The sequence below is a fragment of the Acanthisitta chloris genome, unplaced genomic scaffold (genome assembly GCF_000695815.1).
Source record: "Acanthisitta chloris isolate BGI_N310 unplaced genomic scaffold, ASM69581v1 scaffold15345, whole genome shotgun sequence".
NCBI classification, from domain to species: Eukaryota; Metazoa; Chordata; class Aves; order Passeriformes; family Acanthisittidae; genus Acanthisitta; species Acanthisitta chloris.
The window spans coordinates 1-15,966 of NW_008674381.1; the positions used below are offsets into that span (position 1 = coordinate 1).

A 15,966-nucleotide genomic window follows, 5' to 3' on the forward strand; every position below is an offset into this window, starting at 1 on the left:
TGTTGTTTGGTGGTGCCTATTAAATTATGTTTCTGACTTGGAGTCACCCACTGGTTTGCTTACAAACCAGCAGAGGGACCCAGCATAAGACATTGGCCTGTTGGAACGATACCAGAAGACTCACAAAGACGATCAGAGGGGTGAAGCACCTATGAGGAATGGCTGAGAAAGCTGGGGTTGTTCAGACTGAAGAAGAGAAGGCTCCAGGGAGACCTTTAGCAGCTTTCAGTACCTAAAGGAAGCCTACAAGAAAGCCTGAGCAGGACTTTTCATAGGACATGTACTGATAGACGAGGGAATGACTTTAAGCTGAAAGAAGGTAGATTGGATATGAGGAATAAATTCTTTACTGTAAGGCTGGTGATGCACTGGAATAGGTTGCTGAGAAAAACTGTCAATGCCCCAGTCCTAGAAGTGTTCAAGGCCAGGTTGGATGTAGATCTGAGCAGCCTGGTCTAGTGGAAGGCTCCCTACCCATGGCAGGGAAGTTGGAACTTGATGACCTATAAGGTCCCTTCCAACCTTAACCATTCCCTGATTCTATGATGAAGCATGCTCAAAAAACTTCATGAAATCAGAGAACAAATCCACCTAGTTTATTATCTGTTTTCAGTAATTCATCAGTTGATGCTTCTAAAAAACTATGCAAGAAATCTTAACAGTACTACTTCTCCTTATTCAAAGTCTCTGCCTTCAAATATCTCTAACTTAAGGATTTCTGAAACACAGACTGTTTGCTGCTTCTTGGTATATTATTGTATTTTATAGCCACGTCAGATTTTCCTTCAGTTAATATGTCTAATAATTTTGGACCCATTTATAATATTCTTGGTATCGATGATAAAATGGATCATTCCAAAATTCAATAATCAATCATGAAAAATATATTATTTTTTGTTTCAAACTTACTTCCTGAAATTTTATCTGATATTCCACTGGTCTTTATTTCTGAGAAACACAGTTGTCCATTTTCTTCAGGCCTCTTTAGGCTCTCCCACACCTTCTTACTTCTCTGCTTCCAGTATCTTGAATATTTAACTTCTTCTCCATGCAAAGTGTTCCATGCCTTGGATTATGCTTCTTACCTTTCTCTGTAATTTTTTCCTACTTTTAGTATGCAATACTGAAGACTACATACAGTATTTAAAAATTTATAAAAGCATGGATTGACACAGTGCTTAACAGTTTTGTCCTGCCCCATTTTTCTACTAACAGGATGGTCTTCTAAAGAACTGCATACAATTACTTTTACTTGTTAATCTGTAATGAAAGGAAATCACAGCTACGACCAATATTATGAAACTATTGTAATTGACTCCCTTCTCTTAAATATACTACAATAATGAAACAGTACAAATAAAAGTTAACCCATGTATAAGCAACAGCAAAACATTTTTTTAGTATGAACTGTTTTTTCTTTTTTGCACTGCAAATACATTTTAAAGTAACAAGTATACATTATTTTTGCTGCTTTTTCTTATTTATAAACAATCACTAATTATTTTCCCAAAGAAAAAAACAAACTCTAAATTTAAAAAACATTAAGTGCCAATGAAGTGTGAAATACACTTCAATAGTGTATTCAAAACAGTGTTTAAGTGGAAGACTGAGGGCACAGGGAATAGCCCTCTTTTACTTATATTCCAAAAGATACTGTTGAAAATAGCTTTTCAAAATCTGAAATTGTTCTTTTGTAATAACAATTTTGAGGTGCTCTGACAAAAATCAAGAGTGCTTCCTACTTAGGTTCCATGCATCCTCTAAAAGCATGATACACTAACAAATGTGCAGAAGGAATGCATCAAGAAAAAGCTCTCCCAAGAAAATCTGGCAGACATATTTTCTTGCGTTCAAGCAATGTGATTCTGGAGGGTTCACTGTTCTGGTCAGATAATAAACTTATGGAAAAGATCATGATACTCCCAGAGATATTTCAGTAGGTGCCAAGAACTTGTGGGGAAAAAAAGTATTTCCTTATATCCCTAACTGAATGTATTCTATTGTTTTAGTTGTAAAAGATTATTATGACAGCCTCCTGTGAAGCCTTATCCATCAGAAAGCACCGTGTTCCTGGACTCAGTGTAGAAATCAGTATAGGACTGGAATAAACCTCCTGCTCTGGAAAATGTCTTGCTCCAGCTATAGCAAGTCTGTTTGTTTGCTTGTAATACAGATGATCTATAAAAGAGAAGACAAATTCTCTCCTGTACAAACTATGCTCCCCGACACTCCAAGTCTTCCTCTGCTACAGCACGTTAGAAACACTAATGTGTAACATTCCCACGTTCATATTCTTGCATAAGCATCTTTCTTGGCTCCAGGTTACTACAAGGAATCCTGTGCAATGAAAAATGCCCAATGAAGGTAAATGCTTTCTTACAGAAATACTACATAAAATGCTACTGAAGAGGCAACAGCTGCTGAGATTACATAGTTTAATTCTTTTTCATGCCACGATCTTTTTACAAGAAGGATATTTCTTGGCTTTTAGGCAGCACTAGCAAGAGAATAGGAAGAAAGCACTTTGTACAGCTCCATCACGAACTGAAGACACAGATCAACTCTCATCCAAATCAGTTAGCCAATCCTCACTTTTCTCAATACCAGATCACTCAAAACACAAATCTTCCAAAGGCTGAACCCCAAACAGTTCTCACATGTACCCATTATAACTAAAACTCTGTCTAGACGAAACCTCCAGCAGCAATTGCTGGTTTACCCTTTTGCACACTTCAAATAAAATAACAAGCCAGGCCACAAATATCTGACAAGAGAAAGCTAATGCATTGTAACTCAGAAGGCTCAATGCATTTTGCTCCTTGACAAAGGTGACCTTATCACTAGTTTAAAGAGAATTTAACACTGTAATTTCATTCTCACAGATATATCTTCCTGTTTTGTTCCCAAAGACAAGAATACTGATGAACTCAAACAGCAGAGAAAAAAAGTAAGAATAGAGGTGATATCAGATTGGTCACAACTGCACAAATAATGCTAGTGTACAGCTGCTAGCAGCCTTCTATCTTACAGAAGCTCAGCTCTCTATATAGCATTACTTTGATGATTTGTGCTCAAGTTAAAAATCACTGCACTGGTTAATGTCTTGTGCAAAATTTTTGTGACTCAAGGTTTCACTGATCTTTTGTTGTGGAAATGAGTTACTTTTACTACAATATCTAACTAGTATTTAGGGTTCACATTTTTCTCATTTTGAAAATCCAGGCTAAACATTTAATGGGATTCTCAGGCAGATTTTTAGACTTTTAGTAAATCAAATGGAACACTTAAATTCTAGCTTCCCCTTGATAAATAATTTTCAAGAAGAAAATAAAATCTTCTATCTAATACAAAGTAAAATATTCTTCAAGAAATTTAACATTTTGAAGTACCTAAGTTCTCCACATTTTACAAAAATATTTATTACAAATATTTAATAAGTTTCTTCCCTAAAGTGTAAAAGACTACTTACATTAAGGAATACTCCTGAATGAAACATACTATAGAGCAACAGATTGGAGTGCATATCAGACAAAGCATTCTTCAGCTAAAGATCAAATTCCTCCCCACAAAATGATGGCAGTATTTTTGTTTTTTAATCACAGAAGCTAATATATAAACTACTCAAATTCTTCTGTATTTTAACCTGCCATTTTGGAAATATTCAACATGTTCCAGTCAAGACTAGAAATCCTAATGACTTGTAATGAACAAGGGATTAGTTCAAACACCTAGCCAAGGTTATCTGCACTTCACAATATGGTCAAGGTATAAGCGTTTCTTCCAAAAGAACTTGAAACAGAGTCAGTTTGAATTCGTTATTTCAGATACTTAACCTGGTACTATTTTCAGTCTACATTTTCTATCTTATTTTCCCTTTTTTTGCTGTTGATGCAAGATGTTCACAGATGGGGAAATGTAACTGCACAGAAAGCAATAGTAACCACAAAATGAAACTGAAGGAATAAATCTATATAAATCTATAATCAATTTTAGACATTATGCCAAGAGATGCCGATGTCCTTTTAAATGGAAAATTAGTATAGCAATAGCATTTCTCAAAATGTGATTAATAAATAAAACACATGTTCCTTATAGGCAGGAATATTCAAACAAGACTGTTTCTCAATGTTTGAAGAAAGGCATAAAGTCTATTTGAGATTTAGAACAGAAAGATCTACACAGCATTTAAATGACATAACCATAGCACATGAAAGGCAACTGCCAACCTTAACTGGAAAACCCTGTAAGAACCTCAGTTCTGAGGACTATAACACCTAACCACAAACAAAACAGAACAAATTATTTTTTGAAAACAATCCTACTCTAAGAATATTCAGGTGTCTCCTATTTGACAATTATATGTGCAACATTACTATTGAAATCTCCCACAGCATTTTACTGTTCCTCAAAAGTACATGTTCCACTGCAGGTTTAAAGTCCTAAAAACAATATATTAAAAAAAAAACCAGCCTAGATTTGACTAACAATTAAATCAAAGAACCACAGTATCATTAAGGTTGGCAAAGATCTCCAAAATTGAGTTCAGCCTTTGATTGAACACCACCTTGTCAACTAAACCATAGCACCAAGTGCCACACCCAGTCATTTTTTGAACACTTCCAGGGATGAGGACTCCACCACCTCCCTAGGCAGTGCAATCCAATGCCTAATCACCCTTTCCTTGACAAAATTCTTCCTGATGTTCAACCTGCACCTACCCTGCCACAGCTTGAGGCCATTTCCTCTTGTCCTGTTGCTGGTTGCTTGGGAGAAGAGCTCAACCTCCATCTGGCTACAACCTCCTTTCAGGTAGTCATAGACATTGATAAGGTCTCCCCGGGTCTTCTTTTCTCCAGGCTAAACAACCCCAGCTCCCTCAGTCACTACTTGTAAGACTTACTCTCTAGACCCTTCAGCAGCTTTGTTGCCCTTCTCTGGAAAGTAGAATCTCTACAGAGTTTAATACCAAGTAGCAGTTGAACCAAACATTTAACTTGACAAAAATATTACAAGCCATCACAGTACCTTGTCTACATGGAAAATTAAATCCAGTTCACAGACATTTTCAAAACATTTGTCTAGTGTCTCCACAAATACCTACAAAGAGAAAAAAAAATACAGAGGTCAACAATAACTCAGTAGTTCTATTACGTGTGGCGTTTGAGAAAAGCAAATACAGAAATGAAACACTGGCCAGATTTTAAGACATTAAAGGCATCTACAGAAGTTATGTGGTTAACATTATTATGCCAACAGTATGTTATCTATGCAGAGGGCAAAACTGTATGCACAAGCCAGTTTATGTTATAACTCTGCTAAAAGTCACACAGTTTTAAAAAACAGTTGCATCTTGAAAAAACAGTTACATCACCTATGCTACAGCCTTCTCAGCTGTGATTCAAAGTATTCCTTCCCATTTCATTCGAACCCAAATATTAAGCAAAAGACCAGCTTTTCCCATTATGGTTACTATATTTAACAATTACTACACTGCAGGCATTGACAGTTAACCAGAGTACCGTTAACTCTGCTACACAGACACATGCAATGCAAAATGTCAGCATCAAGCAAGTTTGTCAGCATTACTATTTCCAGCAACAGTACAGCAGCCTTCACCTGACTTCAAGATGGACCAAGGAAAAAAGGCAGCCATCCTAATGTCATACCTCCTGACCCCGTCCAGCATATCACCACATAAATTTAGAAAAGTCTATCAGTTTGCACCCAGGCAAATAACCCTGCCCTGAATCTAGAATATAAGAGCACAAAGCAGAAAAAAACCAAGCGGCTGCTGAGCCCCAGGCACTCATGTTCTCTGCTGGGTATCAACTGTGTATTACCCTGCTCTGGATGTTTCTGTTAACAGATTTCTTGGTACTCATGTGTGGCTGTTTCGCTACACCAAGAACACCCCAGTCCCCAACTGGGGCAGACTGGGCCGAATTAAATGATGAGTGTACTTGCACTCCAAGCTCATGAATGCCAATTGCCATGTGCTTGTGGCAAGCACTGACAAAGACTCCAGTCTTTGAGAGGTTTCCTTTATGCAAGGCATAACTCCTGTGGAGTATGTAGAGACCTTTCTCTAAGTGAAACATATGATCAAGTTTGAGAGCTTAGGGTCTTCACAACTAAAAAGAATTTCTGTAAGAATACATACATCATTTATTAATGATCAGTAAATAAGCAGCAATTTTTCATATGTTTCAAGCTGTTTTATGACAGTATGTATTTAATATTATTTAAGTTGTTGCTGTATCAAGTTGGTTTTTTTCAATTCTAAATTCAAATCCTAAAGCAGCAATATGGAAGATAAGCACTTGGTTTTGATTCTCTGTTCAACGTGGTTTATTAATCCCATCTTAGTACTTGAGAGGAACCAAATTTCAAACTGCCCATATGCCCAGGGAAACAGGAATAAGAAGCCATGTTCTGACATCAATCACAGAATTGTTCAGGTTGGAAACAACCTCTAAGATCAATAAGCCAAACAGTTAACCTAGCACTGCCAAATCCGCCACTAAACCATGTTCCTAAGCACTACAACTCAACGATTTTAGAACACATCCAGGAATGGTGACACCACCATTTCCCTAGGCAACCTGTTCCAATGCCTGACAACCCTTTCAGTGAAGAAATTTTTCCTAATATCCAATCTAAACTTCCCTTGGCACAACTTGAAGCCACACCCTCTCCTTCTACTGCTTGCTCCTTTGGGAGAAGAGACTGAAACCTCTCTATGTTCTCCTTTCAGGTAGTTGTAGAGAGTGCTAAGTTCCCTCCCAAGCTTCCTTTTCTCCATGCTCAACACCCTCAGTTCCCTCAGCTGCTCCTCCTAAGACTGTTGCTCCAGGCCCTTCACCCCCTCTGCTGCCCTTCTCTGGACTCGCTCCAGCACCTCAATGTCTTTCTTGGCCACCTGAGCACACCGCTGTCTCGTATTCAGCTACTGTCGACCAGCACCCCCAGGTCCTTCTCCACTGGGCAGCTTTCCAGATACTCTGCTCCAAGCCTGTAGGTTGTTCTGGCCCACGGGCAGGACCTGGCCCTTGGCCTTGTCTAACCTCATCTAACTGACCTCAGCCCATTGATACAGCCTGCCCAGATCCCTTTGCAGAGCCTTCCTACCCTCCAGCAGATCAATACTACCACCCAACTCAGTGTCATGTGCAAGCTCAGGGGGCACGCCATCCCCTTGTCCAGACCATCAATAAAGACATTAAACAGGACCGGCCCCAATACTGAGCCCCGAGGAACACCACTAGTGACTGGATGCCAGTTGGATGTAACTCCATTCACCACCACTCTGTGGATAAAAGGTCTGCTTCTACAGACATGTATGTGTATCGACAGACTCAGTGAAACAGGTTGATTTGACATCAGCCATTTCCAGTTGTCTACCTTGCATATCAGCAAAGATTACTTTTATATCTGAATCCCTTATCCTCAGATCCTGTTTACACTATAAAAGAGGATCACATTCTGCTGTTGCTCTTGTTATGAGTGTCCATTTTAAGGTAAAACTACAGATCATAGAATCATAGAATTTAAGGGGCTGGAATGAACCTTATAGATCACCTAGTCTCAACCCTGCCTGCCATGGGCAGGGACACCTCCCCACTAGATCAGGTTGCTCAAGGCTGTGCCTGGGCCTGCCCTTGTAGGACCTTGCACTTCATTTTGTTGAAATTCATGAGATCAGCATTGGCCCACCTCTCAAGCCTGTCAAGGTCCCTCTGGATGGCACATCCCTTCCCTCCAGCATGTCAACTCCCCACACAGCTTGGTGTTGTCAGTGAACTTGCTGAGGGTGCACTCAATCCCACTGTCCATGTCACTGACAGAGATTTTGAACAAGGTTGTTTAGAACAAGGACTATTCTTTAACAGCAAAACACAAATCTGTACTTCTACTAGGAGCACAGAACACATTCAGAGGCACAGTCAAGCCAATAAGGTTTGCTGACAAAGTAAGTAAATGAATGTTTCTGTTAAATTATACTGAGCTAAGCAAAGCAGATTTTTTCTCTTCAAGTAGTTAATTTGCTGCAGTAATAACAGTCTTCTACACAGAAGGGGTGCAAGCAAACAAACATATGTTAAGCAGAACAAAATACACATTTGACAACTATGTGCAGAAAGACAAATGACCAAAAATATCTCTTACTTTCCTTGTACCTTAGGAGAAAGCAGTTACAAGGACAGTGCTGTTTGATATTAGCTGCAAGAAGATTGGAAACAGAGTGTAAATGTAACCTTTACCCAAGTGCTAACTGTTTGACGCTATTTTTGAAGAAAATATTTCTCATACACATCACCAAGTCTGCACAAGAATTCACATACTCTGACATCTGTCTAATTCCTTAGAAAACAAAAAAAACCCCCAGATTAAAACCAGAAAGAACTCAAAAATCCTAAGAAAAGCCCCCACAGATATATGTATTCCATAGCAGTATGTATGCCCACACACCAGCAACACAGAAGTTTTATTCTTGTCACCTTCTTCCACTAACTAGAGCTTCTATAACACCACCTGTTGAGAGGTACAACGGTTGCCTTTCAACCTTTACACATTACATAGTGACACTGCCACACATGAACGAACTCACAGATCTCAGCTTGCAATGCACAACAACCATTTTTAACCTAAGAGAAGTCAGCTGAGTGTTCTTCAGAGAGATTTTTCGCTGGCTAAGGATTACTCAGGAAAACTTTGGAAACTTTCTCAGTCTCCCTCTCATGACGGAGAGTTCACTCAGAGTAATACCAGCAGAGACAAGGTTTACATCTATGATGAAGAATTGTTCTTTAAATGCATTAGCCTGCAAGGTAAACTGGATTTTCTACACCAACACTCCCTGGCGTACTTTAAGTTGCCTTCAACAATCAACATGGTAAATAAAATTAGAGCCACTTTCACCATAATTTTAGTTGAGTTAAATTAATTACACACTCTGGCAAGCAGTGCTAGAATTTAGGTACTTCAGTAATCACTTCAGATGTTGCAGACTTGTTGAGAAAACACATCAATTGTTTTGGGACACACATACACCCCCTACTCATCAGTTCAGATGTACCTCATGATGTTATTGTAATAGTAACATAAATAAATGAGTCAAATAGCAGGAAAATAAAGGCACATGCACAATGAATTACTAACTCCCCCTTGTGCTTCATTTTTGAAATCTTTTACAGTTCAAAGAAAAACCCATGCATATCTTCAGGCAAGTAAACAGAAAAAGGAAAAAACCCACACCTTTCTTTTGCAGGAAATACGCTTTAATAAAGCCAGAAACACACTTGGAGAGTAAAGTATATGAAACCAAACATCAAGTTGTTATTGGATATATACAAGCCAGCAGCAGCCTCTACTCAGCAATATGTCAAAACGTAAAACACCACCTTTACCATGAAGGTCTCATTTTTAAAACAGGCAAATAAGAAAACAAAGGAATAAAACATACATTAATATTGGGTAGATAACAATGCTAACAGAAAAATCAGAGCACCTAATCAATTAAATGCATCTGAGAGTAAGTAACGTCAAATACTACCAAAACCAGGCACACAAAAGATTAACTAAAAACAACAGGAGTAACTCACATCAAAAATATCCCCCTCCTTCTTCCTTAGCTAAACAGCAATGGTAAACCTGAAGACAAGAATTAATTCAATCTGCCCACGGAAAGTTCTCATCCCAGTTGTATGCCTCTTCTTTTTTTATTTAATTAGCATAAAAGCATCTCTGGTCAGTACCTTTTAAATGAGAAAAACATCTTACATGTACTGCACTGCATTCCTCACATGCATCTTATTGAAGCAGATTATCTTGTTATGTAGAACTTTTCATGGCAGACTGATCTCACAGATTCCATTGCTTACTGAGTCATCATGTCTTCAAAGTACAGCAATGGGACAAGATACTCAAAAATTCTGAAAGCTGAGAGGCTTTTTGGTCCATAAGATAGTTAGGTACCATTGTTAATGTCCTTCAATTTTTCCTCATGGCAGTCTACAGCTAGTTATATTTTATTATGTATTTTATTTCCATGTACTTACGCTTCACAGGCTAACACAGAGTCTGAAATAGCTACAACTCATGACATAATTTACACTGAATCCAAAAGACTGCAAAACCTAACAAGCATAGCACAGATGCTGACCTATCTTCTATTCAATCAAGCAAAAACAAGAAACAGAAGTTTGTATTAAAAAAAGGCAAAAATAAAGCAATGGACAAAAATCAAGTATGAATTTGACTTATGTGTTTGAACATAGATATCTAAGTTGTAAACTTGGGAGAAAGTCTATGATTAGTAACACAGATAGCATATTTATTAAGCTTGAGTCAGCAGGATTCATCTGTGAAACAGCTCTGATCTAATGACGACGTCAGTGGATTTCACAGAAGGATCTTAAGTATTGCAACAAAACCTTTATGCAGATTGCCATATGTAATCAGATTTATTTAATTTATGAGGCAGGAAAGTCTTAAGTGCTAGGCTGAGTTCTAGGTTCATTTCACCAGTGTATCTTCCATCATAAACTGGTCTCCTACATAACTACTTATTTGAACAATTCATTATATGTATGATTCATAACAAATCCAGATGTCTTACTTTTACTTGTATTGTCTCTGACCTAGAGTAAACAAAGACCTATAAAAATGGTTCAACACTTCTCAGCAAAAAATAGACAAGCTGAGAGTAGATGTGTATATGTCTATACTGCCAGTCTGCATTGCACATGGGGTTGAGATGTACTAATAAACTTTCTCAGGGAGCTTTTACAGTGTAATATACATTTAATTCTGATTGCTGTTGCTAAGAGGATTAAACAGACCTGTCTTGTGAGCCAGACTGGAAACCGAAAATGTTTAATTAATCTCTGTATACCTTATACTATAATCAACTGGTTGAATGACAATGATTTAGAGAAATGGGAACTCTGAACAGCTGCAGGCACTGTGGTGAAACTGTATGATTTATAAACCAAATCATACAGGTCAGAAAAAAGGTTAAGTTTCTACAAATAGAAATAGAATTTTTATTATTTCAGCTTCCTTTACTCAATTATACCAGCATATAATTAAATAATGGGGTGTTTATGGAAAAAAATGTGCAATATAAAGACTAGGAAATAAAAATCCATCAAAGTATTTTTGGCACAAGAAGCAACACAATTTAGAGAAAAGTCTGAATTGCCGCTAACTCAGAGAGTTTGAAGGCTATACAGTTATAGGCAGTAGCAAGCTCAAGCAATTTGCTTCAACACCTGAAAGTACAATTTAGGCTACACTGTGTATATATGAATATGCTTCTTCCCTTCGCTCAAGTATTTTAGCACTTGCAAGTAAGAAGACACACTATGCAACAAGCAACAAAGCAACTCTGTACAACAAACTGCTATGAATAGGTATGGCCACTGTGTACCTTACTTGGTAACTTTGCACTGTTTAGATATTGCAGAATGTTTCCATGACCAAAGAGGATAGAATTCAGAAAAAGTTTCCTTACCCCACTACCCACATAGGCACTCTTCTGGATCCAGAAGAGAAACACTGGACACTAATGGGTGACTGTGAGAAGAGCTATTCAGCTCTAAGAAATGTCTGCAGGGAATTGTGAGGTCTTTTAAGCTCACAGTGCTTTCTGCAGTGAAATAATTAATAGATACAGGCCCATGTCTCAGAATACCACATATTTTACTTATGTAATAAAACAATTCTCTTGATGTACAAGGTTTTTAAAGGCTTAACAGGTAAGTGAATTACACATATAAATATATATATATATAATTGAGGCCCATTTTATGTAATGACATACACCACTTCATGGTGTGAAACTGGTTTTTGCCACATCTAACTACACTAATGATCATCAATTAAATTGTTCATGTGTAAGTTTTAAGCTGAAAAATCACTGGTTTAGTCAGAGATCTCTTGACCTAAGCAAGAGTGGTTGTACTACCCGATACAATTCTTGTTACTCAGTTGATACAGACACATTTAGCAGTTTAAATCATACATGGAAGGCTTGCAGAACACACTGTATTTGAGTGTCGCGTGTTTATGAGTTAGTGATCCACATAACACAACCTGAATACGCACAGGCCTGTGCTGTGACACACAAACTCCTTGGCCAAAGGATAAACTCAGCTAGCTCACTGTAACAAAGGAGCCTGCAGGCAGGTCCCACTTCATACCTGTCATCATGCCACCTGCATGGCCCTACCTGCACCTCCAAGTGCAGCAAGAATTTATCCTGAGAAAATTCTTTACAAAGAGGTGTTATCCTGTGAGGAAATTACGTAATAGCTTAAAAGTCCAAAATAAAGAAGAGCTTCTCTCCATGGGCAGGACCCTCTCTGCAAAGTGCACTGTGGGAAAATCCACATGGGCTCCACTGGGTGCTACGTGAACACAGAATGCCCAGCATCTGAAGGGGTCTAAGATTTACTATTTACCTTCATCTTCTTATTCTGTTTGATTAAGCAGTTATCTTATTAAGCCATTGTTGAGTCTTTCTTACTGAGATACAGAGAGAACCTGTTTGGGCCTTCTTTCTTCTGACCAATCCCCACTATCCCCCAAACCCCTACTCAAGGGAGCATTTGCAGTCATTTTCTAAGGTATATCTGACATAAAGCTCACAAGCCACAAGAAAAGTTTAATCCAAAGAGGGTTTGGATGTGTTTATACATTACACATCCGTAAAGAATGTTTGTGTCTGTGTCTGTATACATACACATATACAGAGCTTTATGCATCAAAGTTGTCATAATCTAAACTTGTCCAGCAAATGTTTGAACTGCATCTCTTTTACCTGCAGCCAAATAAGGCCTTGAAAAGCTAAAAGAAAAACTAGCTCTTGAATGTGTTCAGTAGGTTCCAAACAGTTTCCTTTCCTTCTCATCAGCTCAGAAAACAACTTTTTCAAAGACAGCCCAGAAAACTGTAAACAATCTAAAAGTAATATTAGTAAGTACTTTGGATATGTTCACAGTATGAAAGAGACCTTCACTTCCAAATATTACACAAAAAAAGCACAGCTAAATATTTACGTTCTAAGGTACTTCAAAGTCAAATTCCACTTAGTAAAAAACACCACAAAGAAGCAATAAAACACTTACTTGTATGAGATCTAAAATACCAAGCTCACTTTCCGAAGAATCCACACAGAAGACAAAATACAAGGTGGCATAGTGTCGGTAAATTAGTTTGTTATCAGATCCACCTATTAGTCTAAAAAGGAGAGAAAAAAGGAAAGCTTAGTTAGCACCTCAGGATAAGCCGGGCAAGTCCTCACAGTTGTTTCAGCTAATAGGAGGCCTATTGCTAATGGCTGGAGCTTTACCAATTCCAACTATATTACAACCTTTATTTTGTAACATAATTCCAATGGAAGAATACTAAATACCAAGAAAGTACAAGTTACATTTACCACACAAACACAGTTATTGTTGTCCATATTGATAATAAGTACATCACATATGCACCTTTTTATTAAAATCAATTCAAATAGACCATCAAAAAATGGTTATTAAACATAATTACATTCCACACTAGTGGGCAGTGTACAGGGATTAATCTGTGTAAGCTTATGAATCCCCTGCCCTTCTCAGAGAAGTACCAACAGAAAAAGAAAACTTAATGGAGAATGGCATTTGGATGACAGAAAAAGACTCAAATTGGGTTTATGATTCACTTAATAAACAAGAACATGTAATGCTTGTACTACAAAATATTTGGTATCTTGAGAAATGAAGACAACCAATAATTTATGACACAATGTTACAGTCACAGAAGCAATATTTTTATGGACTTACTAATCATCAAGTTACTGAATGAAAGAGATCTAAACAGGTATGTTCTTCCACTCTTCTGTTACAGCCTTCCCAAAGAAGGCACCTACATCATAGGAGATCTACATCAGATCACTGACACTTGCTCTGCACTGTAAGACACACTAGCTCATACAGCAATGAAAGTATTTTTAGGCTGAACCTACGTGGCCATGAACATCATAACGATTCCTTAATTCTGTACCAGAACTGAATCTCCTGTTTAGTGTACCATAACTCATCCCTTTAGTTTCGGGTTTTGTCATATGGAGAGAATATACATATAAACAAATAGAATCTTTTAGGTTACTTTTGCTTAAGCACATTGTTTTGCATTAATGCCTGGCAGAGAGGGGTGGTAGTGGAGAGGGAAGGAGAGAAACCTTTGTTCCTGAAAAGCAGGAACTACGTTTAAATATCAGACAATAATAAGAAAGTGGAAAGAAATGGCAATTGAAGTTCCCTCTTTTGTGATTTATTTACCAAATTCTTTCAAATACCTCAGTATATAGTTACCATATATAAACTATTGAGGCCTTTAGGTAAACTGCAAAGTATAAAATTATCCCTGTCCTGAAAAAAAAAACTGATAAAAATATTGAAATGTTAACCTTGGAATTGAGCAGATTAAAAAAATCTCCACACAGCTTCTCTCTTTCACTTACAGATTTCAAGCTAGCATGTTTCCAACTTGAGATCATCTAATGGTAGAATCACCAGTTGAGGAATTAAAAAAGAACAATTTCAAATTAAAAAATAGTAATGCAAAAAAAACCAACTTCAGGGATCATCTTGATCAGAAAAAAAGACATAATAGCTGACATGGTACAGCTAAGAATTTAATTGACTGTGCAGACAGAAAATCCAGGCATTAGCATATTAGCCTTCAGTAATAAGAAATTACCATAAACAGAGTACTTAACAGACTATGACAACTTCTATGGCACAGACTGGAGATCAAGAACTTACTCCATCAATTATGACGCGTCTTCCCAGAAGGTGGCCTGTTAACTATTTATGCCTGATGGCTAACAAATATCCCAAAATAAACCTCACCCCCACTTCACAATTTCTTCACTACAGCTAAAGCAAGACCACTTTCAAAAAACAAAGATGATCCAAGAAAAAACATTTTGTGTCTGCCTAAGTCTGGCTTTCTTCCTACCCTGCTTTTCCTATACCAATAAAAAAACTTGGTCAAAACTGTATTAGTTAGCATATTCAAAATCTATTTTTTTTAGTTCCTAGTTTATACAGCAAGCCCAAATGCTGATAAAAAGGCTATTAGGCTGTCATCTCAAATTTCAGGAGTTCAAGCCAAAGTACCAGATCCAAAGTCTTTTCATTTTCACAATGGGTATGGCAAATGCCAGTGTCTCTTCAAATGAGACTAGAAATCTTTATCTTGATTACAGGAAACTGGTTAGGCATCATCTGCCCATTCCCTCCCTATCTTTGTGTCAGAAACAATCACAGCACTAGGTATGGCACTGTGTCACTTACAGCACTAGGGGAACAAAAAAAAAGGTTTTACTCCCTAACACACTTTGATACATACACATATGCTTCAGTAAGTAAAGAATATGTACAGTTGGTGGAGCCATGATATCATTCCTAGTGTATTAAAACATCTGAAGTGATATGGCATTTACATCACAGCTGTCAAAACAGATACACTGCAATCAGCAGTAATAATACTTGCTGGTCAGTAAGTATTGGGCATTTATTTAAAACCTGATACTTACAATCCTCCTTCTAGAAAATTACAGACGTTTTCATCACGTTTTGATACTAAATGGAAGGTTTCTCTGATAATTTGTTGCTGTGTATCTTCACTCTGTGAAAGGAAACATATTTTGTGAAAATGAATTGACAATGCACAGCACACACAGCTAACAACACGAAGTATACCAACACCCTCAGACTATCTGCTTCTGAAGCCTTGAACCTGCCAAGTAATGAGATACATATTTTTTTGTCATTTCAACAGAAAGAGCCATTTTTACAAGTTGCAGAAGAATGCACTAAGAAACAACCGTGGAAAGGTGACTGTTTTTAAGAAACTTCTTTCAAAAATTTAACTAAAAGTAGTTTCTTCAAGTGAACTGGAAGTCTTCCCAAGTAT

The 15,966-nt window shown here is 37.5% G+C and overlaps 1 protein-coding gene across 1 annotated transcript; it reads right to left on the reverse strand.

Annotated features, from left to right (window-relative positions):
• Positions 1 to 5,025: 5,025 nt before the first annotated feature.
• On the reverse strand, positions 5,026 to 15,678 carry LOC103802803 (AP-3 complex subunit sigma-1; the record flags this gene model as incomplete). The annotated part of the gene is made up of 3 exons (XM_009075326.1): positions 5,026 to 5,097; positions 13,131 to 13,242; positions 15,587 to 15,678. Coding segments are annotated over 3 exons (276 nt in total), but the record flags the coding sequence as incomplete, so codon positions are not given.
• Positions 15,679 to 15,966: the final 288 nt, after the last annotated feature.